General features: G+C 49.8%; 1 protein-coding gene across 4 annotated transcripts; it reads right to left on the reverse strand.

The window, feature by feature from the left end:
- Nucleotides 1-941: 941 nt before the first annotated feature.
- P2ry2 (purinergic receptor P2Y2) lies at nt 942-13,045 on the reverse strand. Of its 4 annotated transcripts, none has more exons than XM_070035061.1 (4): nt 12,808-13,045; nt 7,755-7,979; nt 4,596-4,667; nt 942-2,572 (listed from the first exon to the last, which is right to left on the reverse strand). In XM_070035061.1, the coding sequence occupies exon 4, from the start codon at nt 2,566-2,568 to the stop codon at nt 1,435-1,437; it is 1,134 nt and encodes a 377-aa protein (XP_069891162.1). In that variant the 5' UTR covers nt 2,569-2,572; nt 4,596-4,667; nt 7,755-7,979; nt 12,808-13,045; the 3' UTR covers nt 942-1,434. The 4 variants fall into 4 exon arrangements, with proteins under 4 accessions (XP_069891162.1, XP_069891161.1, XP_069891164.1 ...); XM_070035060.1 differs by having other exon boundaries at nt 4,596-4,757; XM_070035063.1 differs by lacking the exon at nt 7,755-7,979.
- Nucleotides 13,046-23,255: the final 10,210 nt, after the last annotated feature.

The following is a 23,255-nucleotide window of genomic DNA, read 5'->3' on the forward strand; positions in this document are numbered from 1 at the left end:
GTGAAGTGGAGAGGGTCTTTCCCTCAGGCAGAGTAAGGCCATAGGCAACGGTGAGCCCAGGTCCTTGAAGCCACGTAACAGGCCTGTCAGCTTTGCCCAAATCCTGCTCAAAGGCCTGGGCTAGGAGCTGTCCAGCTGAGTCCCACTTAGATGAGATGAGCCGTGAGTCTTTCACACTGCCCCCTGTGTAAAGGGAGCCTAGCCAGGCCCCCTGTGACCCAGTCCTCACCCTGCCTGCCCCCTTGTTCTATGCCTGCATCTGAGTGTTCTGATTAACTTCTTTTCCTGAAAGTGACAGACAGCTCAGAACATGGCCCCCTGCCCTCCCCCCGCCCCCGACACACACACACAAACACGAGGACCCTCTAGCTCCTACCCAAACACTCCACAAGACCAGTGGTGTGCTGTAGCAACTTGTACCTGCTTGTGAGTGCCAGCAATTAAATATTCAGACATTCTGCAGAGGTTGACATTACATTGGTAAGTTGAAATTGGCTATGGGTCTTGGTTGCTTTCCAATGTTAGCAATTATGAATAAAATTGCTATAAACAGAAAAAAAACACTTGGCTGTGGTGGGAATATTTACACCATAGCAACTGGCAATACGATAAGGGCTTCCCATGAGCCTCAAGGAGTGGATCTGGTTAAATAGTTTAATATTGATCAGTGTATGATTTGTCACCTATACTGGGGAACCTCAAGGACTGGGTGGGACCCCATGTGACTATTCTCTGTGCTTAGCATGAACTAGGCATGGAAGCTGTCTTCAAAGTGTCTGGGGTAGGGGGGCAGCTGGGGTCTGCTGTGGGATCCTTGATGTGAGACTCTCCCAACGCAGTAGTGGGAAAGAAGGCAGCACAGGCTGGAAAAAAGCCACTGTGTGGATGTGAAAAGCTTCCCAGATCGCATCTATATCCATTGACACACAACAGAGTCCAGCTCAGCAGGCAACACAACCTTTAGTATAAGTTATAGCTTCAAATTATCTCCCAGCCCAAGGGAGCCTCCAAACAGGTTTATAACATCAGTCCCCAGATGTTCATCTCCTGGGCCAGGTATACTCCTCTGAGCTGAGTTCACTGTGGTACCCAGTCCCATCTCAGACCACTGTGCAAACTCAGCCCTGACCACTTACCAGGGTCCCGTGGTTACCCTGTAACTTTGCCCCCAATCCAGCTAGCTCAGGCCCAGACTCTACTTAGTGATCTTGCTAAGTCACCTTCCTCTCTGAATCTGTTTCACCATTTGACTTCAGGCTGAACTCCAGCCTAGATACGGTGGTGGGAATGGCCAGCCACCTGTGTGGGTATCAGGTAGCATTAGACCCAAGGCTTGCCTTTCTATGAATCTGATTCCCCAACTCTCACTTGAACAAGCCCTGGTCCCCTACAGCTATCTCATATAAACTAGCACAAGGCCAAGGGGCTCAGGTCCTAGAGTCGGATGTCCTTTGTAAGTTCACTCCCAGTGGGCGTGGACTCTGTCCGCCTAGAATCATCACTACTGAGTGATACTTCTTTCCTCTTAGTGTCATTTCTGCCAGACCTGTGCAAGCCCAGCCTGCGGTGAGCCCGGGGAGTAGGGGTAGGGTCTGTCGGTGGCTTGGCATCCCGGGCAAAGCGGACAAGCCTCTGCCCAGCCAGGAAATAGAGCACAGGGTCAAGGCAACTGTTGGCACTGGCCAGGGGCCGGGTGATTTTGTAGGCCATGTTGATGGCATTGAGGGTGTGGCAACTGAGGTCAAGTGAGCGGAAGGAGTAGTAGAGGGTGCGGGTGACATGGAAAGGCAGGAAGCAGAGGGCGAAGACGGCCAGCACCAGGGCGATGGTGCGCACCGACTTGCGCTTGGCCCGTGGCAGGCCACCAGTGGTCCCATAGGCTGGCTTGAGCAGCCGGCGTGCCATGAGCACATAACACACCAAGATGATGGCAAAGGGCACGGCGAAGAGCAGGCCCAACATGACAGAGCTGTAGGCCACAAAGTGGCTGAAAAGTTCAGGGGCTGAAGTGTCGTGGCAGGTGATGCGGGCTCCACGCACGCTGGTGGTGACAAAGTAGAGCACAGGTGCCTGGCAGGCCAGGACCAGCACCCATACAACCGCTGCCACCCGGCGGGCATAGCGGGCTCGGCCCCAGCGCAGGGAATGCAGAGGGCGCAGGACGCCCAGACACCGGTGCACACTGATACAGGTGAGGAAGAGGATGCTGCAGTAGAGGTTGGTGTAGAAGAGGAAGCGTACCAACTTGCAGAGCACTGTGCTGAAAGGCCAGTGGTCGCCCCGGGCGTAGTAATAAACCAGCAGCGGCAGGGAGGCTGCATAGAGTGAGTCCGACACAGCCAGGTGGAACATGTATGTGGTGGAGGCGTTCCAGGTCTTCAGGCGACACAAGAAGATGTAGAGCGCCACGACATTCAGACACAACCCCAGCATGCACACCACGCCATAGGACACAGGCAGCAGCACGTACTTGAAGTCCTCATTGAAGCGACACCTGTAGCCCAGCTCATCCCCATCCCACGTGCTATTGCTGGTGTCATTCCAGAAATCCAGGTCTGCCTCTGCCATGGCCCTGTAGGAGAGATAGAAAAGAACCCATCAGGGTTATGGTGGGGGGCTCCAAGATACAGAGCAGGGAGCTAACACTAAGAGGGACCCCAAGTGCTTAGATTTCCCTAAATTTGCCTAGGTTCAGGGTGATTTGCTATCTAATCCGGCATCTCTTTCTGGACCCAGAATGGCCAAACTGCAATTTCAGGAATTCATGTGGTATTGTATGCACATAGCTCATGCCTGTGATCCCAGCTACTCAGGAGGCTATGATCTGAGGATTCTACTGCTAAGCCAACCAGGACAGGCATCTCCAATTAACCAACAAAAAGCCAGAAGTAGAGGGGCTAGGAAGGTGGCTCAGTGGTAGAGCGCTTGCCTTGCATGCATGAGGCCCTGGGTTCGATTCCTCAGCACCACATAAGCAGAAAAAAGCTGGAAGTGGCACTGTGGCTCAAGTGGTAGAGCACTAGCCTTGAGCTGAAGAGCTGAGGGACAGTGCCCAGGCCCAGAGTTCAGGCCCCACGACTGGCAAAAAAAAAAAAAAAAAAGCAAAAAAGCCAGAAGTAGAAATGTAGCTGGAATGGTAGAGTGCTAGAACAGAAAAAGAGCTTATGAGGTCTTAGACCTCTCAAATCACAAATCCCCTACATTGGAGAACTATAGCGCTCAGGGGGGAGTCTGTCCCACTGCAGAAAGGAAGATGGCATCTGCCACACTACAGGTGACACCTGCCTTCCCCATGCTGCTGGGGCTGCTCTAATTGTTGTGCTGAGTGTGGGCAGTCTCTCCTAAGAGGTGAAATCAGAGCCCTCATCTTTTTCCCTAGTCAACATCCCACCAGTCTGCAGTTTCCTGCTGGGCACTAAGGTGGAATCTCTGACATGGGGAGGTGGGTGGGGACTTTTCTGTCCCCTCAGGAATCAAGGGAACTGCTCTTTCCACCTGTTTTAAGACAGCCTGGCCTCCACTCTCCAAGCCAGCTGGGAACTCCATCACTATGGCACTGGTCCAGACTAACCCTGTTGGCCCTCTCCCTTACAGGCCAGCTCACCAACCTGTGATGTCATTCCTCCTAGTCCCCAGCCCCAGCTTTCTGTAGACAACCAGTCTCTGGCCCTCTTCCTTAGGCCTCTCTTCTACCTCTCCCGATCCCAGTTGCCTTTGGGACAAGGTCCATGGAGACTGCTCCACCTGACTTTGTCATTGGTTCTTCTCACCACTTAGTGCCTAGTTCTGTTGGCCCTGCCCCAGTCTGGAAGGAAATGTGAGCTGTGTGAGGCCCTTCCAAACTTCTCTGACTTTGTTTGTGCTGTGCTTTCTGTCCGGAAAGCCTTTCCAAAACCCATCCACACTCCAGGATCTTCTCAGTCTTCTTTTCCCTGGAGCTCACCTGCTCTACTAGCATCCCTCAGACCATTCCTCAGACCCCATTGGTGGGTCCCTATACATTCCAGATTTTTCCTGAAGGCTGGGTCCCATCTGAGGCCTGAACTACTATTATAGGAAATGGAGAATGAATGAATGAATGGTGGATAGAGGGCAGCCCAGTCCATTTGGGACCTTCTGTCCTAGGCAGATCCTTGGACTGTCTCTCCAACAGCTACAGGGACCCAGAAGATTCTGTCCTTGGATGGGACCAAGAAAGTACCAGAGGGAGTAAGACTTGGGAGTTATAGAGTCTTCTAGAGCCAGGTCAGCTGGCTCAGGCCAACCAATCAGTTTCCCATTGTAGAGTTCCCCCTGCCATCCTCCCTTCCCTGTAGGGAGCAGGCCAGGGCTGAGCAGCTTCTGTATAGCATCTTCATTTGCACACTCAACTAGAGACCACAGCGGTTAAGCTATTGGTCCAAGATCACATTGCCAAGAATTGAAAAGCTAGATTTGTAACCTAAGGCTGTCTGGCCCCAAAGTCTGAATCCACCACAGTTTAGGATAAAGGAGCAGGGCAGAGCTCCCACCTTCGATCTATGCAAGCATCTGCCCACCCTCCCAGCCCATGGTCCCACCTCCCACACCTGTACCTGATCAGCACCAGCACTCACCGTCAGGATGCTCAATGCCTGCTCAGGTTCCTCATTCATGAATGCACAGTCCAGGACAGGCTGCTGGGAGCTCTGCAGGGAACAGGAAAAACAGGTTGGCTGGCCTAGGGCCGCACCCAGCCTCTAGCATTTTTCTGGGTAGGCAGCTGCCTCAGGGGGCTCCTGCAGAAACAAAGAGGTGGAGACAGAGTTGGCTCTGGGTCACGGGAAGCCAGCCAGGCCAAGCCCTCCCAAGCCTGCCTGCCTTTGCTCTAACCATGGCCAACGAGGCTATGCTTGTCCTAATCAGATGATCCCCTGCACACCCTCCCCCCCATCCCCCATCATCGTTAGCTCCTATGCCCCAGGGATGGACTGCTCATAGCTTCCTTCCCAGGCACCCTTTTTCACAGGAGGAGGTTCTGCTTTGAGGGAGCAGTAGATGTGTTCTCATCACCAGCAGGGCTGAGCCCAGACTCTATCTATTGTCTCTTCTCTCTGTCGTGGTTCTGTACTTCAGCCCCACAGCCAGAAGTGGTCAGTACCTTCATTGCCAGAATACCCAGCATGATACAGTAAACATACCTCTGCCCAGGATAGATTTCTTTTTTTTCTTTTCTTTTTTTTTTTTTGGTGGGTTGTAGGGCTTGAACTCAGGTCCTGGATGCTGTCCCTGAGCTTTTTTGCTCAAGGTTAGCATTCTATCACTTTGAGCCACAGCTCCACTTCTGGTTTTCAGGTACTTAATTGAAGATAAGAGTTTCAAGGACTTTCCTGCCTGGACTGGCTTTGAACTGTGATCCTCAGATCTCAGCCTCCTGAGTAGCTAGGATTATAGGCATAAGCTACCAGCACCCAGCCCCAGGATATATTTCTAACTAAAGTCCCTTCCTCCCCTCTCACACTGCTAGGCTTGTAACAAAGACCTGCATTTACCATATTTAAACACACACAGGCATAGGTGCATGCAGACCATGGACACGCAGAGAGGCCCACAATCCCATTCAGATGTTTGTGCAATGCACATATTGACCCAGTGGAGTCACTCAGAGCCTGGAATGGCCTTTGGAAATTACTTATGCCAACCTTTATATGACAGTAGAGGAAACAGAAGCCCAAGGCCTTATATTAAACCAAGGACAGAGTCAGGATTAGAGCCCAGATCTTCCTTATTCTAGCCCTAGTCTTTAATCTCATTTGGGGCCCACTCACACACCAAGTATAGATAGGGCTTTAGTGAGGGATGGTTGCCTGCTACAAGGACCCTTTAGATGCACTGAAGAAGAAAACAAATCGCAATAGTGAGTGACCTTTTCCCATCTACCTCATTTCCCTAAGACAGAGAAGTGTAGTCCTCCAAAGCTGGTACACAAATGGGAGAATGAGGAGGGGATCAGTGGCTACAGGAATAGGCTGGGATGGAGGCTGAGGAAATGCCTCTGGACCACTCTCTGCTTAGTGCACTTTGCCCTGTCATCGCCAGCTGACTTAAGCCTGTGGGCAGGGTGCTATCTATTTGTCTACTCTCATGACAAGATGACAGAATGTCACCTTTTCACCCCACTCCACCCAGGCACATGCCCTCAGGAGAAGCCCTGACTAACCAGCTAAGGCAGAAACACACTACTTTCTCAGGCATTCTTCCATTTCTGAGAAGGCTTCTAACACCTTTCTAGGTTTCAACCTTTTTCTTCTCCACTCCACTTGCAGTTCATCACTCACCAACTCCTGTCAGCCCAACCAAGGAAGTTTCTCAGACATGCCCCACATGCTCCCACCCTTTCCTGAGCTAGCCTTAGCACCGGACTCCTTGTCTCTGCCCTGCCCAGTGCTGCCAGTCTAGACTTCACTCTGCAGTCTCAGGGTCTTCCTAAAACCCAAATCTGATCACATTGACCTTAAAACCTTTCCATGGCTGCCTCCTGCCCTCAGGCTGAAATCCAAGCTCCTCTGTCTCAAACTCTAGACCCTGGCTAATCTGGTCACTGCCCTCACTAGAAATCCCACTGTCCTGTCAGGCTTATAATTGTAATCCTAGTACTCAGGAGGTTGAGATCTGAGGATGGTAGTTTGAAACCAGCCCAGGCAGGAAAGCCTCTTATCTATTATTAAGCAGAAGAAAAAAAAAAAAAAGCTGAAAGTATAGAGACCAGCCTTAAATGGAAAAAGCTAAGCTAAGCAAGAGCTCAAGGATCTGAGTTCAAGCCCCTGGACCAGCACAAAATAAAAAGAAGAAGGAGGAGGAGGAGGAGGAGGAGGAGGAGGAGGAGGAGGAGGAGGAGGAGGAGGAGGAGGAGGAGGAGGAGGAGGACGACGACGACGACGACGACGACGACGACGACGACGACGACGACGACGACAAGAGAAAGGAAGAAAGGAAGGAAGGAAGGAAGGAAGGAAGGAAGGAAGAAAAAAGAAAAGAAATCCCACTGTCCCACCTCCACCCTGTCCCAGTTTCATGGTCATACTTTGCTTAGGGGCACCCTCCCCTAACACTTAAGTCCTAACAAAAGTTAAGTGCTAGCCAGGCACTGGTGGCTCACGCCTATAATCCTAGCTACTCAGGAGGCTGAGATCCGAGGATCTCAGTTCAAAGCCAGCCCAGATAGGAAAGACCATGAGACTCCTATCTCCAATAAACCACTAGAAAACAGGAAGTGGCTCTGTAGCTCAAGTGGTAGAGCGTTCGCCTTGAGCTGAAGAGCTGAGGGACAGCGCCCAGGCGCAGAGTTCAAGCCCCATAACTGACAAGAAAAAAAAAAAAAAAAGAGTTAAGTGCTGTCTGTGCCAAGTTCTGGGTTAAGTGGCTTCATTCATTTCTTCCCACTTAATTCTGAGACTCAGTCTAAACAAGCTCTCCAGAGTCACAAAGGAAGCAAACTCAGAGCTCTGGTTTGACTTCAAAAGCTGTGTTCCTGGCCACTATGCCATACCCTGCATGGCCCAGGCCCTATCCCCAGGAATCTCCCCAGCCATCCTCTTTGAGCTCTGCAGCTCTGCTGACATGGCCAGGTGTCTAAGAAGTACTTCCTTTGTGTGATATGGCCAATGTGGTTACTGTACCCATCTCATAGCTAGAAAAATTAACATCAGAAAGGGGTAGCTCAAGATCTCACTAAAGGTTACCAGGCAGTGTTAAGGGCAAAGCCAAGGCTAGCAGATAGACCACTGTCCCCTCACCTAGCTCTGCCAAGTGGTTCCAAGTAATGAGCCCAAAGCCAGAGTAGTTCCCAGGCTGGCTTTGGAATTTCCAGGGTGGTTGAACAACATTCCATCTTCTCCATTAGGGTGTCTCTGGATTATGCACCTGTCTGACTGGTGGACTCTGTCCAGCCTGTCATCCTCTGGAGACCCTTGCTGTCTGCCTCTGCCAGGGGAGGGATGCTGGAGAAGAAACAACTGGACCTAGAATGACATCAAGACGGGAGAAGAGGACATTAAGTCACTGGGAGGGCCCAGATCTGCCATTCTTAGGTGTAGTCCTCAGAAAAGTACCTCAGTTCTGAACCTCAAATTTCACTCTTCCCTTTTTAGAACAGAACTTGCCCAGGGTTGCTGAGGAGAAGCCAGATGATTTAGGCTCATTTTACAGAATAGTAAGAGAAAGTCTCAGCATGTGGAAAAGGCAGGAAGGATGGAGCTGTATCAATAAGACATAGAGGCAGCAAGCCCCATAGGAATTATGGGCAGGGCTACTGGTAGCAATGTCCCAGCCAGACTGACCACATATCAAATTTACCACACTAAAAGCCTTTGTCAGATGGAAAACATTCCTGGGACCTCAGCAGAGTGATGGCTGTCTATATTTCTTCCCTTCCCACCTTACCCTTCACAGAGATTGCCATATCTCTGGCTGTCCCTGTGGACGGGTACCTGGGGACTCTGAGGCCAGACCTTTCCCTGATCTCACAGAACTGTCAAGGGTCAGGATGTATACCCAGAAGCTATCAGTGACGATTCATGATGATCAGGCCCCAAGGAAGCCAAGGAAGCCCCTAATAGGGCCATCAGCCCTGCCCTCCAAGGTTATCTGACCAGCATTTTGCAAGATGAGAAGGAGTCAGATGGGTGGAGAGAGAGAGGAGCGTGCAAAGACCAGAGCAAAGACAACTTGAACTGTTAATCATCTAAGGAGCTTAAAAGCAGTGGAAGGCTGAGCTGCATAGGAGGATTAAGTGCCTAGAAGTCACCTCTGCCCCTTGCAAATGCCCTCCAAGGGACTGAAAGCCAGTAGGGCACCAGGCTTGCCTGGGATGGTTTGGGGAAACAGCTGAGGGTAACCTTAAATGTTATTGGATGATGGCTTCACTATATGAAGTCTCCCCTCCATTAGCCTCTCGTGATCTGTATGCCTCACTCCAAGACCACTTCTTAGAGGTACCCAGGATCCTGGCTATAGCAGCATCTGAGTGGGTAGGTCTCAGGTCAGCAAAACTTCCACAGCAAGAGGAAGGGTCCTTATTCACTCAAGGCTCTGACCTGGCCCCTGGCCTAGCCAAGCCAGCATAGGGTTATGGAGACAAGCTCTACCCGACCCTATCACACCAAATGCCTTCAATAAGACTCAAGAGCTAAGAACCCAGGGTGCAGGCTCCCACTCGGAACCTGTGATTATGCTGTACAATCTGATTAATTCAGTCCTCCCAGATGAGTGTAGAGCTTGTTACTGGTCAAATGAGAGAATCACTACTCCATGCAACAGATCAAGAGGAATGAATCAAACAAGGAAACAGATGGTGCCTTCCTGGTGCAAGCGAATCCTATATTGTTCTAATGTAGTGGCTGCATCTACCCATCCTGGCAGAAAGACACTGAATTCCAGGATCCCACGGTACTTTTCAGCAGGGAGTCCTGCCCAAGTGTCCCCAGCAGAGGGGCAGAGGTCATGGCCAGGGTCTTTAGGGAGGCTCCTAGAAGAGCAAGTGTGGAGAGGACCAGGAGGACCCTCACTTGGGAGGAAAGAGGGAGGTAGGAGAATTCAAGTAGAGAACAAAATGTGTGCAAGACTGAGACTCTGCTTCCAAGTGCTTGCAGAATTCTAAAGTCACTGGTTCTCAGAGTGTCTGGTCCCAGGAGTGTGTGCTAACAGTTCTTTCAGTTCTGTTATTGAGATTCAGATCATCTTTGAGATTCTCAGAACCATCCAGGAGTCTACACTCAGAGTAACATAATTACAAGTCATATTCCCAGGAGCCAACATCTCAGCAAGCATTTGCCAATGCTCTCATGTGCCCAGTTTCAGAGGGACAGGCAAACAGAGCCTCAGATCCCACTCTGCCAAGCCCCAGTCTTGGAGGATGGGAGAGACACAGCCATGGAAAAGTCTCCCTGTGCAAATCAGCCACAGCCTAAGGAAGCCCAGGGGCATGGAACCTGGGACTGAGGTGATTAGAGAACATCCTAGGGATTTAATATGTGAGGCTTTTCAAGTGGACAAAGAGGTTGGAGGACATCAGAGGCAAGAGAAGCCTGTGTCAAGACTTAGTGGGTGAGGGCACAGCCTGTCTGGAAAGGCTGGGAGGTTGTGTATGGTTGGCATACAGGTTTAGGTAGGATAGAATGTGTGGGGCCTTAGGAATTCATATGAAAGGTTCAAATGCCAGTCTGAGGAGATGATCATTACTCTGTCTGAAGAAGAGAAAGTCAAAGCCAGGTGCTGGTGGTTCATACCTCTAATCCTAGCTATTCAGGAGGCTGAGATCTGAGAGTTGTAGTAGGTAGCCAGCTAGGGCAGGAAAGTCAGTGAGATCCTTATCTCAATTAACCATCAGAAAACAAGATATGAAGCTGTGGCTCAAGGTGGTAGAGCACAGGCCCTGAGTTAAAGTCCCATGACAGATCAAAAAAAAAAAAGTCATAGACAGAGCCAGAGTTGACCTTTACAAAAGTTGTAACTGGGAAGTCTGAAGAGACTAAATATACAAAGAGCTGGTCCCTTGGTCCTGCATTCCCCATAAGATGGGGAAAACATTCTTCCTGCCTGCTCGGCTATGGCAAGAGTCCTCCTCCTACAAACTGGGCTGAGAGTCTGGACACTTACCAGGAAGCCACATCAATATAAGCCTGGTGCCCAGGCCATTCCCTAGGGAAGATACAGTAACAGTGATGGGGTACCAGGATACAGAATCACGAGAAGCTGCTCAGCAGGATCCAGAATATCCACCTTCCTGCTTCTTATCCCAGGCCAAGAATGACCCAGGCCTAGGAGACTGGAGGATAGAACAGTGGAAGGACTCCCCACCTCAAAACTCCCTATGGCTCTTCATGGAACAAAGCCCCTCTCCTCTGTATTTTACCTGCTCATTCATTTCTCAAATGCTCCCTGGCATCTGCTCTGTGCCCCATCTGTGCTGGGTGATAGGGACAGAATCAAAGAACCAAGATGGCCTGGCCTCATCCTATAACTGGTCTTTTTCTAGGATGAGTACAGAAGCCAAGGAGGGTCACACAGGCAGCTTTTCCATAGTTTGGAGAGGCCAGGCCTGGGGACCCAAAGATAGACTAAGAGGAAGGTGTGAGCCAAAGAGTGCACCTAACAGGCCTATAGAAAGCAGTTAGGGGAGATGCCACAAGGACACTTCCTCCCCTCCCCTAATCACAGACATAAGCTATGGTCCTAGGGCAGGATTCAAATTCCCTTCAGCATGGAAGCCAGAGGCTAGCCTCACACTCTCTATCTTAGAGAGGGAGGACAAAACTAGGACAAGCAGGTAGAAGTCCCAGGTTTCACCTTGACTTTGTGACCTTGGGCAAGATGCTCTCTAAGCATATCTAAGCATCTCTCATCTGCAAAATGCAGATGATAGTTCCTTTCTCACAGGAATCATGAGAAGATAAAATGAGAGATTTTTGTGATTTTTTTTATAGCAATCTATCTCCAGAGGAGAGGATGGGGAGAAGAAGGCTTTGGATAATTAAATTCCAATAACCAGCACAATCCCTTGTTATGGCACCTGTGTCCTATTAGTGTCTTCAAAAGGTCATTAAGTCTTTGAGTATCACATTCCTCCTCTCAGCATTGCACTGAACTTACAAAGTCCTTCCCTGGACTGGGGCGCAGGGTGGGGGTGGGAATGGAGGAGAAGGAACAGCTTAGTGGCAGAGCACATGCTTAGCATGCACTAGGCCTGAAGTGCAATCCCCAATGTGCACACACACACACACACACACACACACACACACACACACACACACACACACACACACACACACACACCATTCCTAGCCTATGTCTTAAGAATCCTCACAGCAACCTTGCATTCAAAGAAGCAAGGATCACCATTCTCAACTTATAGATGGCAAAATGGCCTGACTCGAGGTTTTAGCCACCACAGCAAAGCTCTCATGGGGTCATCATGAAGCCTTGATCTAGATAGAAGCCTCAGATCTCTGTGCATGCTGAGCCGGTGAAGGAAAGATCTGGAGAGGTCATAACTATACTCAGTAGTCATTTCTAAGGGTTGCCCCCTGTGCCTTCTGAACTTCTAATCCATAGCCCAAGACAGGCAGGGAGGAGAGACGAAAGAGTGACAGGCTTTCTCAGTCAGGTCTTTCTATGCACAAACATTCTCTCACACAGGCCTCCTTTTAAAAAGAACCTTCTTCTTCCCACTCCCACCCACAGATAAATGAGACTTCCCTGGGGCCCCAACCTGCTCCTCAAAAGCTTATCATTATTGCAGCCTAGGTCCAAAACAAGGCTGTGGACTCAGGAAAGCTGTGGATGTCACACTGACAGGAATAACAACTTGGGCCTAGCTCCTGCGGGGAGGTGGAGTGGAGGGGGGAGAGACCCCCCCCAACCCCATCACTGTAATCCTAGAAGCCGGTGGACACTGCTCCTCTCTAGACTGGCTCTTCCTACAGTAAATTAAATTACAGAAATTAAATTCTTAGCTGTCCTTCCCGGCCTCTGCCCAGACCTCCTCCCAACTCCCTGCAGCCGCCTCCTTTCCCAGTCTCACAGACACCTAGGACCTGGGGCCACCCAGAGTGACCCTAGGGGGAGGACACACGCACCACAGGTCTGGGGGGGTGGGGAGGGGGTCCTTGGGTCTCTGGCCGCCGCCCCCCAGGCCTCAGGGGCGCCCACACCAGAGCACAACAGACAAGTTTCCCAAGTTCAGCTCCCCGCCCCGTGGGCGCTCGGGTACAGTCAGTCAACCAACACACACCGCCGGGCCACCAGGCAGAGATCGCCGCTCCAGCTCTGGCCCAAAGTTCAATCACCTACCTGCCGCTCGTTCCCACTGTCCAGGTATGCGCTACAGCCCGGCTCCGGGTCCTGCTCCAGGGGGACAGCCTCACGCACCCCTCTTTCTCCTTGCCCGAGTGTGCACCCTCGTCCCGAGGCCTCGCCTGTCCCCTCCAGGCGCCCAGATCCTCGCCTCCGCGCTCAGCTAGCCGGGGCCGGGTGCCGGGGCCTTAGTTCCCGGGTGTTGGTGCCGTCTCCCCATCGCGGGGCCGGACTGTGCCCACATGCCCGGGAGCGCGCGGCCCCGCCCCGCCCCGCCCCTCTCCCCACCCCACACCCCCGGGGCCGGAGGGGGCGGGGCGGGCACCGGACCGACGCGGGAACCGCCCCCGCCCGCCGGGACCGTTCCCTCGTTACCCCGCCACCCGCTTGGGGACACCGCCCAGCCGTACGGGGGCAGCGGGGTCAACGCGTCCGCGATGGGTGCCGCGCAGGGCAGGGGTGGGGAGGGGTTAGCGATGCTGTGCAGCCTGACCCGACCCAGGCCACCCGCCACCCGCCTCGCTCTCCCAAGCAGGAACCTGTGAGGAGAAGTTTCCTGGGATGCCGAAGTTCCCCCCACCCCAGGCCAAGGTTTGCTGGGTGCTTGAGGTCACTCCTGTCGCTGCCCACCGTGGGACCTGAGCACAAACCCACCACCCCCACCCCGTCCCACCCCAGCCCGGCTCGCGTGGGAGAGACTCGCTTAGATCTGGTTAGGGCTCTGCTGGGAAAACCCCGAAAGCCAGGAGGACACTTCCCTCCTCCTTCCCTCCCCAACTCCCGCTCTCTCCCCGATCCATTTCCCCTTCCTCGGTCTCACCAGTCCAGTCCCCCTGGACTGTTTAGTCACTCATCTCTGCCCTCCTCTGATAGCCTTCTGTCCTCCTGGATCCTGTTTCTGTCCCTGTCCCGGTTTGTGAGCTCAGGGGGTCAAGGATTTGCGTGTGCCTTCTTCCTACTGCTATACCAGATGTCTGGGAAGTGCCCGTCCTTGAACTTGCGCGTGGATGGATGGATAGATGAGTGCTTCCCTTACTTCCCCAATCTATCTCTGATCTGTGAGTGTAAGTTCTGGTCTTCAGTGCTGATTCAGAGACACCTTGTCCCAGTGCCAGTCCCTTTTAGGGCCTATTTTTCTGGACCAGTCACTTCTCACCTCCCACAGTGTCTGACACTGGTTCTTTGAACTCAGAGCAAGCCTCTTCCTGTGGCCAAGGCACTTGCCCCAGACCCTGGAGCCTTGGGCTCTGCTAGGCTCCACATCAGCCAATGGGGCCTGGCTGCCAACCCTAGGAGGAGACTAGGAAGGGTACTGGCTGCTGCTCCACCAGAAGTAAGGTCAGAGTGACATACAGCCACCTCCACATCCCCCCCTGGGACCTCCACTTGGGAGGCACAAAAGCTCCTTGTCCAGCTTTCTGCCTGTTGTTCAAGTTGGTCTATGTATCTTCTCGATATCTCTATTGCTGTAACTTATGGGACCCAAGTCTTGGCAGCTGGTATGTGGGGAAGTCGTTTTTGGCCACCAAAGCTCCAGTCAACCACTTTTTTTTTTTTTTAAGACCTTCTTCCCCTTTCAAGCCATCAAATCTACTGTCACAAGTGCCTCCTCCAGCAGAAAAATATCCCACTGATACCAAAATGAGGATCTAGGAGTGACCTTGGCCTCTAGAAAACACACTGAGTAATGGCCCTCCAGGGCTCGGTGTCCCCTGCTGTTGTCCACCAAAGAAACTGTCCCTGAAGTGTGTGACATTTAAGTGGCTACACCAGACAGCTTAGAGAGGCTTGAGAAGCAGAGGACAGGGTTTTTACAGCTTTGGGCTCCGATTTCATTCTTGTCTCCCTCTCTTATGACTTCTCTGAGTTTCAATCTCCTCTGCTGCAAAATGGAGTTAAACAATTCTTACCTGATGACTTGTCTCAAATTATTTTTTTCAGGGTTTTGCCTACCATCCCTAGCTGCCTAGAGGAGAGAGTACTTATTCTAATGACGGGCTGGGAAGTCCCGATACTTCTCCTCATATTTCCACCAGCTTTTTTTTTTTTTTTTTTTTAATCAGTACTGGGGCTTGAACTCAGGGCCTGGGCACCATTCCTTAACTTTTTCACTCAAGCCTAGTGCTCTGCCACTTGAGCTACAGCTCCACTTCCAGCTTTTTGGTGGTTAATTGGAGATAAGAATCTCATAGACTTTCCTGCCTGGGCTGGCTTCAAAGGATCATCTGCAGATCTCAGCCTCCTGAGTAGCTAAGATGACAGGCATGAGCCACTAGTGCTCCGGTCATCATTGGGTTTTAAAAGTCAAGTTTCAGCAGGATTCAGAGTCTCCTTTTCTGAGCTGCCTGGAGTCTCATCCCCCTTCAACCTGAGCACCTTGGCTCGAATATCTTGACTCATTTACATTTCCTGGTAAGAATTTGTTGAAAATACATAGAAGATTCTATAGCTAAGAGATTTCAAGCCATTGATCCAACCGGGAAATTGAAGCCCAGTGAGTCAGCCAGCAAGCCCCATCTGAAGGGGTAGATGGGGGTCAAGGCCACCTCCCTGCAACCTGGCAGCCACAGCAGGTTAATGGTGACTCTTGGGCAGAGTAATGAATAGTTCCTGGAGATGGGTAATGGAGCCAAGGGGGTATGGGGACTGTTCCATTAGCAGTAGCAGGTCAGGAGGGGAAGGGCAAAGCCCTAGCCTTGCCCCACCCACCACTGTGCATTAGGAGGCTTCCTGGCTTACCACCCGTGAGGAGGGATTTGGCTCAGCCTAGTGCTTCATCTTCCCTCTCTGACTTCTCTTACCTCCCCTGAGAAAATCTTCTGCTCTGAGAATTCATGCTGAGGGTAGAACCCCTGGCTGGCCCAGTATCTAACCCTCTGTCACAGGCTAGGGTGATGTCTCTGTCACCTGTCACTGACATCCCTTGCTTCATACTCTGTTAGGACTCTACCACCCTTCCCAGCTCCCACCTGGGACCTCCCACTTCTCTGCCTCCCCTCCTGCCTCTGACCCAGCCTGGCTGAGAGCCCTCACTCACCTCCTGTCTGGAGATTGCCACTCCCTTCGTCTGCACAGCCCCATTTTTTTGCCCTCCTTCTCTGGCTTCCATCCATCCATCTTCTTAAGACCTAACTCAGATGTCCTCCTACTTACAATGCTGCCCTCGTTGCTCCCAGTATCTGGGATCTCTTTGAAGGCAAGCCCCTAGTTTTTCCTGCTCCCAGTCAGATGCCCAGCAGTGCATGAGTATGTATGGTAAATGAATGATTTAGTAATCACCTGCTTTGTGCCATCATCCTGTTAAGGCAGCGCCCTTAATCCTCTCCAGGAGGATTCAGTCTCCTTTTCTTGGACTGCCTGGAGTCTCATCCCCACTTCAACTTGAGCACCTTGGCTCGAACATCTTGACTCATTTACATTTCCTGGTAAGAATTTGTTGAAATACATAGAAGTTCTATAGCTAAGAGATTTCAAGCTATTGATCCAACCTGGAAAGAGTTGAAGTAAGAGTTATTGTTCCCATATTTCATGGAGGAAAACTGTTGAAGAAAGGGAAAATCAAGTCTTACAGTGAGAGTGTGGGGGTCCCCTGGAACTGCGCCCTGATGACAAAGAAGGCTGATTTCCCAGAGCTGGGTTGGACCAGAACAGCTGGGACCCAATGTGGCAGCTCCAGTTACACAGAGCATAGTTGCTCTAGCGGCCTTGTACCTCCTTGCTCCCAGGATTGTTGTGTTGGCCTCCCCTCATCCCGCCTCCCTCCCTCATCATCAGCAGGAACTGTGCTCCTCAAGTTTCCCTGGTGGACGCCAAGGCCACAATGCCAAATGCAGCCTGAAGCTCCAGCTCTTGGCATGCCAAGATGCAGGCACCCAAGGGAGGAGGCCTTGGGAAGCGAGAAGCCTGATCCAGGCTGGGCAGGCTTCCACTCTACCATCCTCCAAGCAAGACCAGCTGCATAATTTGCAGGATGTAAGGCAAAATTTAAATATGGGCCTCTTGTTCAAAAGTTCCTGAGAATTTCAAGAATGGGGGTATAGTTCAGTGGTAGAAGGCTTGCTTTGCATGTGTGAGCCTCTGGTTTTGGTCACCAGCACTACAAATAATAATAGTAATAGTAACAATAATTTAATAATAATAATAGCTTAAGAAATAGCTATTAGTACATAGAAATAGCAGATTAGTAAAACCAAGTACAGGAGCCAAGCACCTTGGTGGCTCATACTTGTAATCCTAGCTATTCATGAGGGTGAGAAATGCATATTGCAATTCAAACCCAGCCTGGGCAGATAAGTCTGTGAGACTTATCTCCAATTAACCGTCAAAATGCTGGAAGTTAGGGCTGTATCTCAAGCGGGAGAGAACCAGATTTGAATGAAAAAGTGAAGGGACAGTGCTCAGGCCCTAAGGTCATGCCCCAGTACCGGCGCGCGCACACACACACACACAAACACACACAGAGCTTATACTAAAGGAAAGAAATGTACATATCACCCAATGTGGAAGAAATAGTTGAGTTGTCAAAACTCAAAGAATTCACAAACTTTACAGACCATGATATTGACAATTTGCATTGTAAAGGTTAAAATGTGTGACTTTAACTAAGTATCACTATCACAACATTGTGCAATTTATGTAATCCCTTAATCTCAATAAAAAGTAATCAAAAACAAAAACAACAAAAACAAACAACAACAAACCAAACTCCCAAGTACAGGGCCCTTCAAACTCAAGCTGCTTCTGTATATATCATAGGTCTGTGAAGCTAGCCCTGTCCCCAAGCCTTGTTTTCCTTAACTACTAAATGGAACAGTAGTAGCCACTTAGCCAGGCAGAGTGAGGAGGAGACAAAAGGAAGTAGGGGGTTCAGTGAATATGAAGTTGGGTAGGGGTCCCCGTGGACATCAGCACTGGGAAGTAGACGACCTCCCAGGAGTTTGATTCTGTACAGCAGCCCCTCTTCATTCCTATGCCATGTCTCTGAGCTGACTTGCTCAGGGTTACACAGCCTCAATGGGAGAAGCCAGGATGAGAGGATCAGATCTCTGTCCTGTCTGCATAACTGGTGCTTCTTAAAACAAGGAGGGAGGGGGCGAGGAAGAGAAGGGCAGCAGGAATGGGGGAGGCTGTTTAGTACAAAGAGGGCCACTGTGCAGACACAAAGCCATGGACATAGAGGCCCTGCGGGGGCCGGGCCAAACAGATGGATATTGCTGCATGACTCTAGCCATGGTAACAGGGGAGCTGCCAGGAGGTGCCTCCCAGCCCTTCCCTTGTCATAGGGGTGGAAGGGAGCCAGGAAATGGGTCAATAAGGAGAACCAGACTTGAGGAAGGGCACCCTACAAACTCTTCCAGGTCTCTGGAGCCCGAGCTGCCCAGCCCATCTGTCCCCAGCTTCTTTCTGGCAGTCTGCCTCATACCACTCTCCACCTCAGTGAGCATGGGCGCAGTCAGCTGACCACCAGCCAGTCTGCTTCTGTCCACTCTCACAGGCAGCATTTGAGCTGGGTCTTACAGTGCAGATGGCTTGCATTAGGGAGCCAGTGGAAAGTAAGGAATAAGAACGTAGAGATGAAGTGGTACCAGTTGTACTTCAGACATTTTTCTGAGTTGGTCTGGTTTCCGAATTCAAATAGCAAGAGGTCCAGAAAGGAGTTGAGAGTGCAGGGTCATTGTCAAAGGATAAAGTTCACAAGAAATTCACAAGTTGTTGAGTTTAGAGGTTCATACCTATAATCCCAGCACTTGGAAGGTTGAAACAGGAGGTAATACATTTGAGGCTAGACTGGACTATACTATACAATGAAATCCTAATCTCTCTCTTCCCTCCCTCCCCCCTTTTTCCCTCTCCCTCTCTCCCTCTCTCCCTCTCTCCCTCTCTCCCTCTCTCCCTCTCTCCCTCTCTCCCTCTCTCCCTCTCTCCCTCTCTCCCTCTCTCTCTCTCCCTCTCTCTCTCTCTCTCTCTCTCTCTCTCTCTCTCTCTCTCTCTCTCTCTCTCTCTCTCTCTCTCTCTCTCTCTCTCTCTCTCTCTCTCTTTCTCATTGTGGGGCTTGAACTCTGGGCCTGGGGGCACTGTCCCTGAACTCTTCAGCTCAGGGTGAGCACTCTATCACTTTAGCTACAGCGCCACTTCCACTTCTGGTTTTCTGGTGGTAAATTGGAGATAAGAGTCTCACGGACTTTCCTGCCCAGGCTGGCTTTGAACTGCAATCCTCAGATCTCAGTCTCCTGAGTAGCTAGGATTACAGGTGTGAGCCACTGGTGCCCGGCCTACTTTTTCCTCTTAATTACTTTGAGTCTCATGGGGACTTTTATCTCAGCCTCCTGAGTAGCTAGGATTACAAGCATGAACCACTGGCACCCAGCTTGAAGGTTTTTGTTGTTGTTGTTGTTGTTGTTGTTGTTGTTTTTGTTTTTTTTTAGCTTGAACCGAGGTCCTCTCATTTTACTTAGCATTTTCTCTCAAGGCTGGCCCTCTACTACTTGAGTTACATTTCTACTTCTGATTTTGGCTGGTTAATTCAAGATAAGAGTTTCTTGGATTGGTCTGCCTGGGCTGGCTCTGAACAATTGCCTTCATATCTCAGCCCCCTGAGTAGCTAGAATTTTTTTTTATTTTTTGGGTCCGAACATGGGGCCTGAACTCTGGGCCTGGAGGCTGTCCCTCAGCTCTTCAGCTCAAGGCTAGCGCTCTACCACTTGAGCCACAGTGCCACTTCTGGCTTTTTTCTTTTTGCTTACGTGGTGCTGAGGAATCGAACCCAGGGCCTCATGCATGCAAGGCAAACACTCTACCACTGAGCCATCTTCCCAGCCCCAGTAGCTAGAATTATACATGAGAGCTGTCAGCATCTAGCCGCTTGGAAGTATCTTTTCTGATCTTATTCTACCTATCCAGTGAAGCGAATGCCTATCATATTTGTTATTCTTTTGTAAGCATTTAAGGCTAAAATTTTACCTTTGAATTCAGCTTGTTGCATTAGATACATTTATTTGGATACTTACATTTTTCTGTATCATTATTTTATAACTAGCTGGGATTTGTATTTTCAATTATTCTTTGTTCCAATCCAAATTCTTTGTGTGTATGGAAGGGAATAAAAGATTTGGAAACATTTTATTCTTACAAAAACTACAGTTCATTTTTTTTCCTCCTTAAAAAATGATGCCTCCATTTCAAGTCAATCATGGTCAGAATAAATGAAGAGTGCAAATGATATAAGTCCTATTTGTCTTAAGTCCTGGTGTTGTGTGGATGACGAGTGACAGGTGACAATCTGAGATAGTCAAGGGCCACATAAAAAGGAGACAGTAAGATTGAATGGTGGGAAGGGGCCCTGCAGTGACTATTTTGTGCTTTCTCAGCAAAGCCAAATAAGGACAAAAATGAGGTCCCAGAGCTCATGTGCCACCTCAAAATTAAAAATATAACATCTTCAGACAAATTTTACACAGATTAAAGCAAGTCCCCCCCAAAGCCTGCCTTACCCTAATGGTCAAAGCTAACCAATAAGCTGCCTACAATTGAGCTCAGACAGTGACCAGTCAGAACTGCACAGTCTGCAAGTCAGAATCTCTTATTTGAATAAAGGACCTAGATGGGAACCTTTGGCTAGAACTCTTCCTATATTAGCTAAACCTTTTCCTTTGTTGAGGAGTTTCCGTGCCCAACTTGCTACCATCTGGCTCAATGTTGTAATAAAAGTAGTGCCTATAGGGGCTGGGAAGGTGGCTCAGTGATAGAGCACTTGCCTTGCATGCCTGAGGCCTGGGGTTCCATTCCTCAGCACCACATAAACAAAAAGAAAAAAGCCGGAAGTGGCGCTGTGGCTCAAGTGGTAGAGCGCTAGCCTTGAGCTGAAGAGCTGAGGGACAGCACCCAGGCCCAGAGTTCAGGCCCCAAGACCGGACCCCCCCCCCCAAAAAAAGTAGTGCCTATATTCTTCTGTGTACTGTCTTGTTCCTACTGTTACAAAACCTAAAGACCCAGATCTAAAATAATTGACACATCTGCTAACATCCTTCTATTTCTAGACTATACTTAAAAGTCTTGGGGCTGGGAAGGTGGCTCAGTGGTAGACTGCTTGCCTTGCATGCATGAGGCCCTGGGTTTGATTCCTCAGCACCACATAAGCAGAAAATGCCAGAAGTGGCTCTGTGGCTCAAGTGGTAGAGTGCTAGCCTTGAGCTGAAGAGCTGAGGAACAGCGCCCAGGTCCAGAGTTCAGGCCCCACAACCGACCAAAAATAAAAATAGTCTTAGCCAGGCACCAGTGGTTTATATCTAATCCTAGCTATGATTACCATAGGAGGCTGAGGATCACAGTTCCAAGCCAGCCCAAGCAGGAAAGTCTGTGAAACTCTTAGCTCCAATTAACTACCAAAAAGATGGAAGTAGAACTGTGGCTCAAGTGATAGATTGCTAGTCTTGAACACAAAAGCTCAGGCCCAGAGTTCAAGCCTCAGTAACAACACCACACACACACACACACACACACACACACACATCATAGGTGGGCTAGGGGAATGACTTGACTGGTATAGCCACTGCCTACCATGTTCCAGGCCCTGGGCGGGGGCAAGGGGAGTGGGGGCTTGGATCATATGTAAGCCACAGCATTGTTATCATAGTTCACCAAACTTCCAAACCACCTGATTCATGCTTTCATCAATGAAGAATTGTCAGAACACTCAAGAGCTAAGGTAGGAGGATCCTGATTGCAAGGTCAGTGCTAGCTTATAAACAGAACTGTCATAAAAGGCTTAACTCTTTCTGGTTGCTGACTTTGAATTTATGGAATCTTGAAAGCTTCTTTTGTGAAGCTGGTTTCCTTTCTCTGTGGATTCATGGCAACATCAACCAGAGATGACTGTGCTTTTGGAACCTTTACCCTCTGAGACTTAAGTAGAGGCAGGTCCACCAAAAAATGAGTCATCCATGTTGCCCTCTGTCCTATTGGTACTACTGATCATCTTGTCCCCCACATCCAGGCACAGCCTGTCCATGAGCTCCCAGATCTTATAAATAGCTAGGAACATCTAGGACTTGATGAGGACTGGCTATCATAATAGGGGCTGGTAGGATCTGAGAGAAAAGAGAAGAGAAGAGAAGAGAAGAGAAGAGAAGAGAAGAGGGGAGGGGAGGGGAGGGGAGGGGAGGGGAGGGGAGGGGAGGGGAGGGGAGGGGAGGGGAAGGGAGAAGATGTAGAGAAAAGCTTGTTTAAATATGGCTTTCTTGAAGGCGTGTGCATGTGGGACAGGCCAGTCTAAAGAAGCATCATAAAGTCAACAGTCCACATATATTCTATTTTTCACAATTTTCTTTTTGCGTTTCTTGGAGATTTAAAAATCTTGGTATTTTACTAGACTGATTCTACTATATTCATACATGCCATGAGCACATATGGTAAGATCACTCTGATAATGATGCCCCATTGCTTTTTCATTTATTTCAACCTCTTCTACTTATTTTTCACTTGTTTTGATGCTCTTTTATTCAATATGTAACGTTTCTTCCTCAGCTGAGCGCTGGTGGCTCCTGCCTGTCACCCTAGTTACTCAGGAGGCTGTGATCTGAGAGTTGAAGTTTGAAGTCAGTCCTGGCAGACAAATCCATGAAACTTGTAATTCCAGTTAACTAGCAAAAGCTATAAGTGGAGGTGTGGCTCAAATGGTACAGTGCCAGCCTTGAGCAGAAAAGGCTAAACAAGAGCACATAGTCCTGAGTTCAAGCACTAGTAAAGGAAAAAGAAAAAAAGAAAAGAGGATTGTAATTCTTACTCTCCTCCTCCTCCTCCTTCTTCTTCTTCTACTTCTACTTCTTCTTCTTTTTTGTGGTCGTGGGGCTTGAACTCTGGGCCTGGGCACTGTCCCTGAGCTCTTCAGCTCAAGGTGAGCACTCTACCATTTGAGCCATAGTGCCACTTCTGGTTTTCTGGCAGTAAATTGGAGATAAGAATCTCACGGACTTTCCTGCCCAGGTTGGCTTTGAACCATGATCCTCAGATCTCAGCCTCCTGAGTAGCTAGGGTTACAGGCATGAGTCACCGATGCCAGACAGGATTGTAATTCTTAATGAGGAAGAACTTTTATCTTTTCTTTTTTGTGGATTCCAGGGTTTAAACTCAGGGCCTCAAAGCTCACTCATATTTCTTACTCATGATTGGCACTTTATCATTTGAGCCATACCCAGCACATGATTTTTCTTTTTTTAATTGTCAATCCTGGGGCTTCAACTCAGGGCACCTGGACACTGTCCCTGAGCTTTTTTTACTCAAAGCTAGTGCCCTACTACTTTGAGCCACAGCTCCACTTCCAGTTTTCTGTTGGCTAATTGGAGATAGAGTCTCAAGGACTTTCTATTCAGGCTGGCTTTGAACCACGATCCCTAGATCTCAGCCTCCTGAGTAGCTAGGATCCTGGGTATGAGCCACTAGTGCCTGGC

The sequence above is a fragment of the Dipodomys merriami genome, unplaced genomic scaffold (genome assembly GCF_024711535.1).
Source record: "Dipodomys merriami isolate MVZ:Mamm:240054 unplaced genomic scaffold, mDipMer1.0.p SCAF_25, whole genome shotgun sequence".
In the NCBI taxonomy this organism is placed as follows: Eukaryota; Metazoa; Chordata; class Mammalia; order Rodentia; family Heteromyidae; genus Dipodomys; species Dipodomys merriami.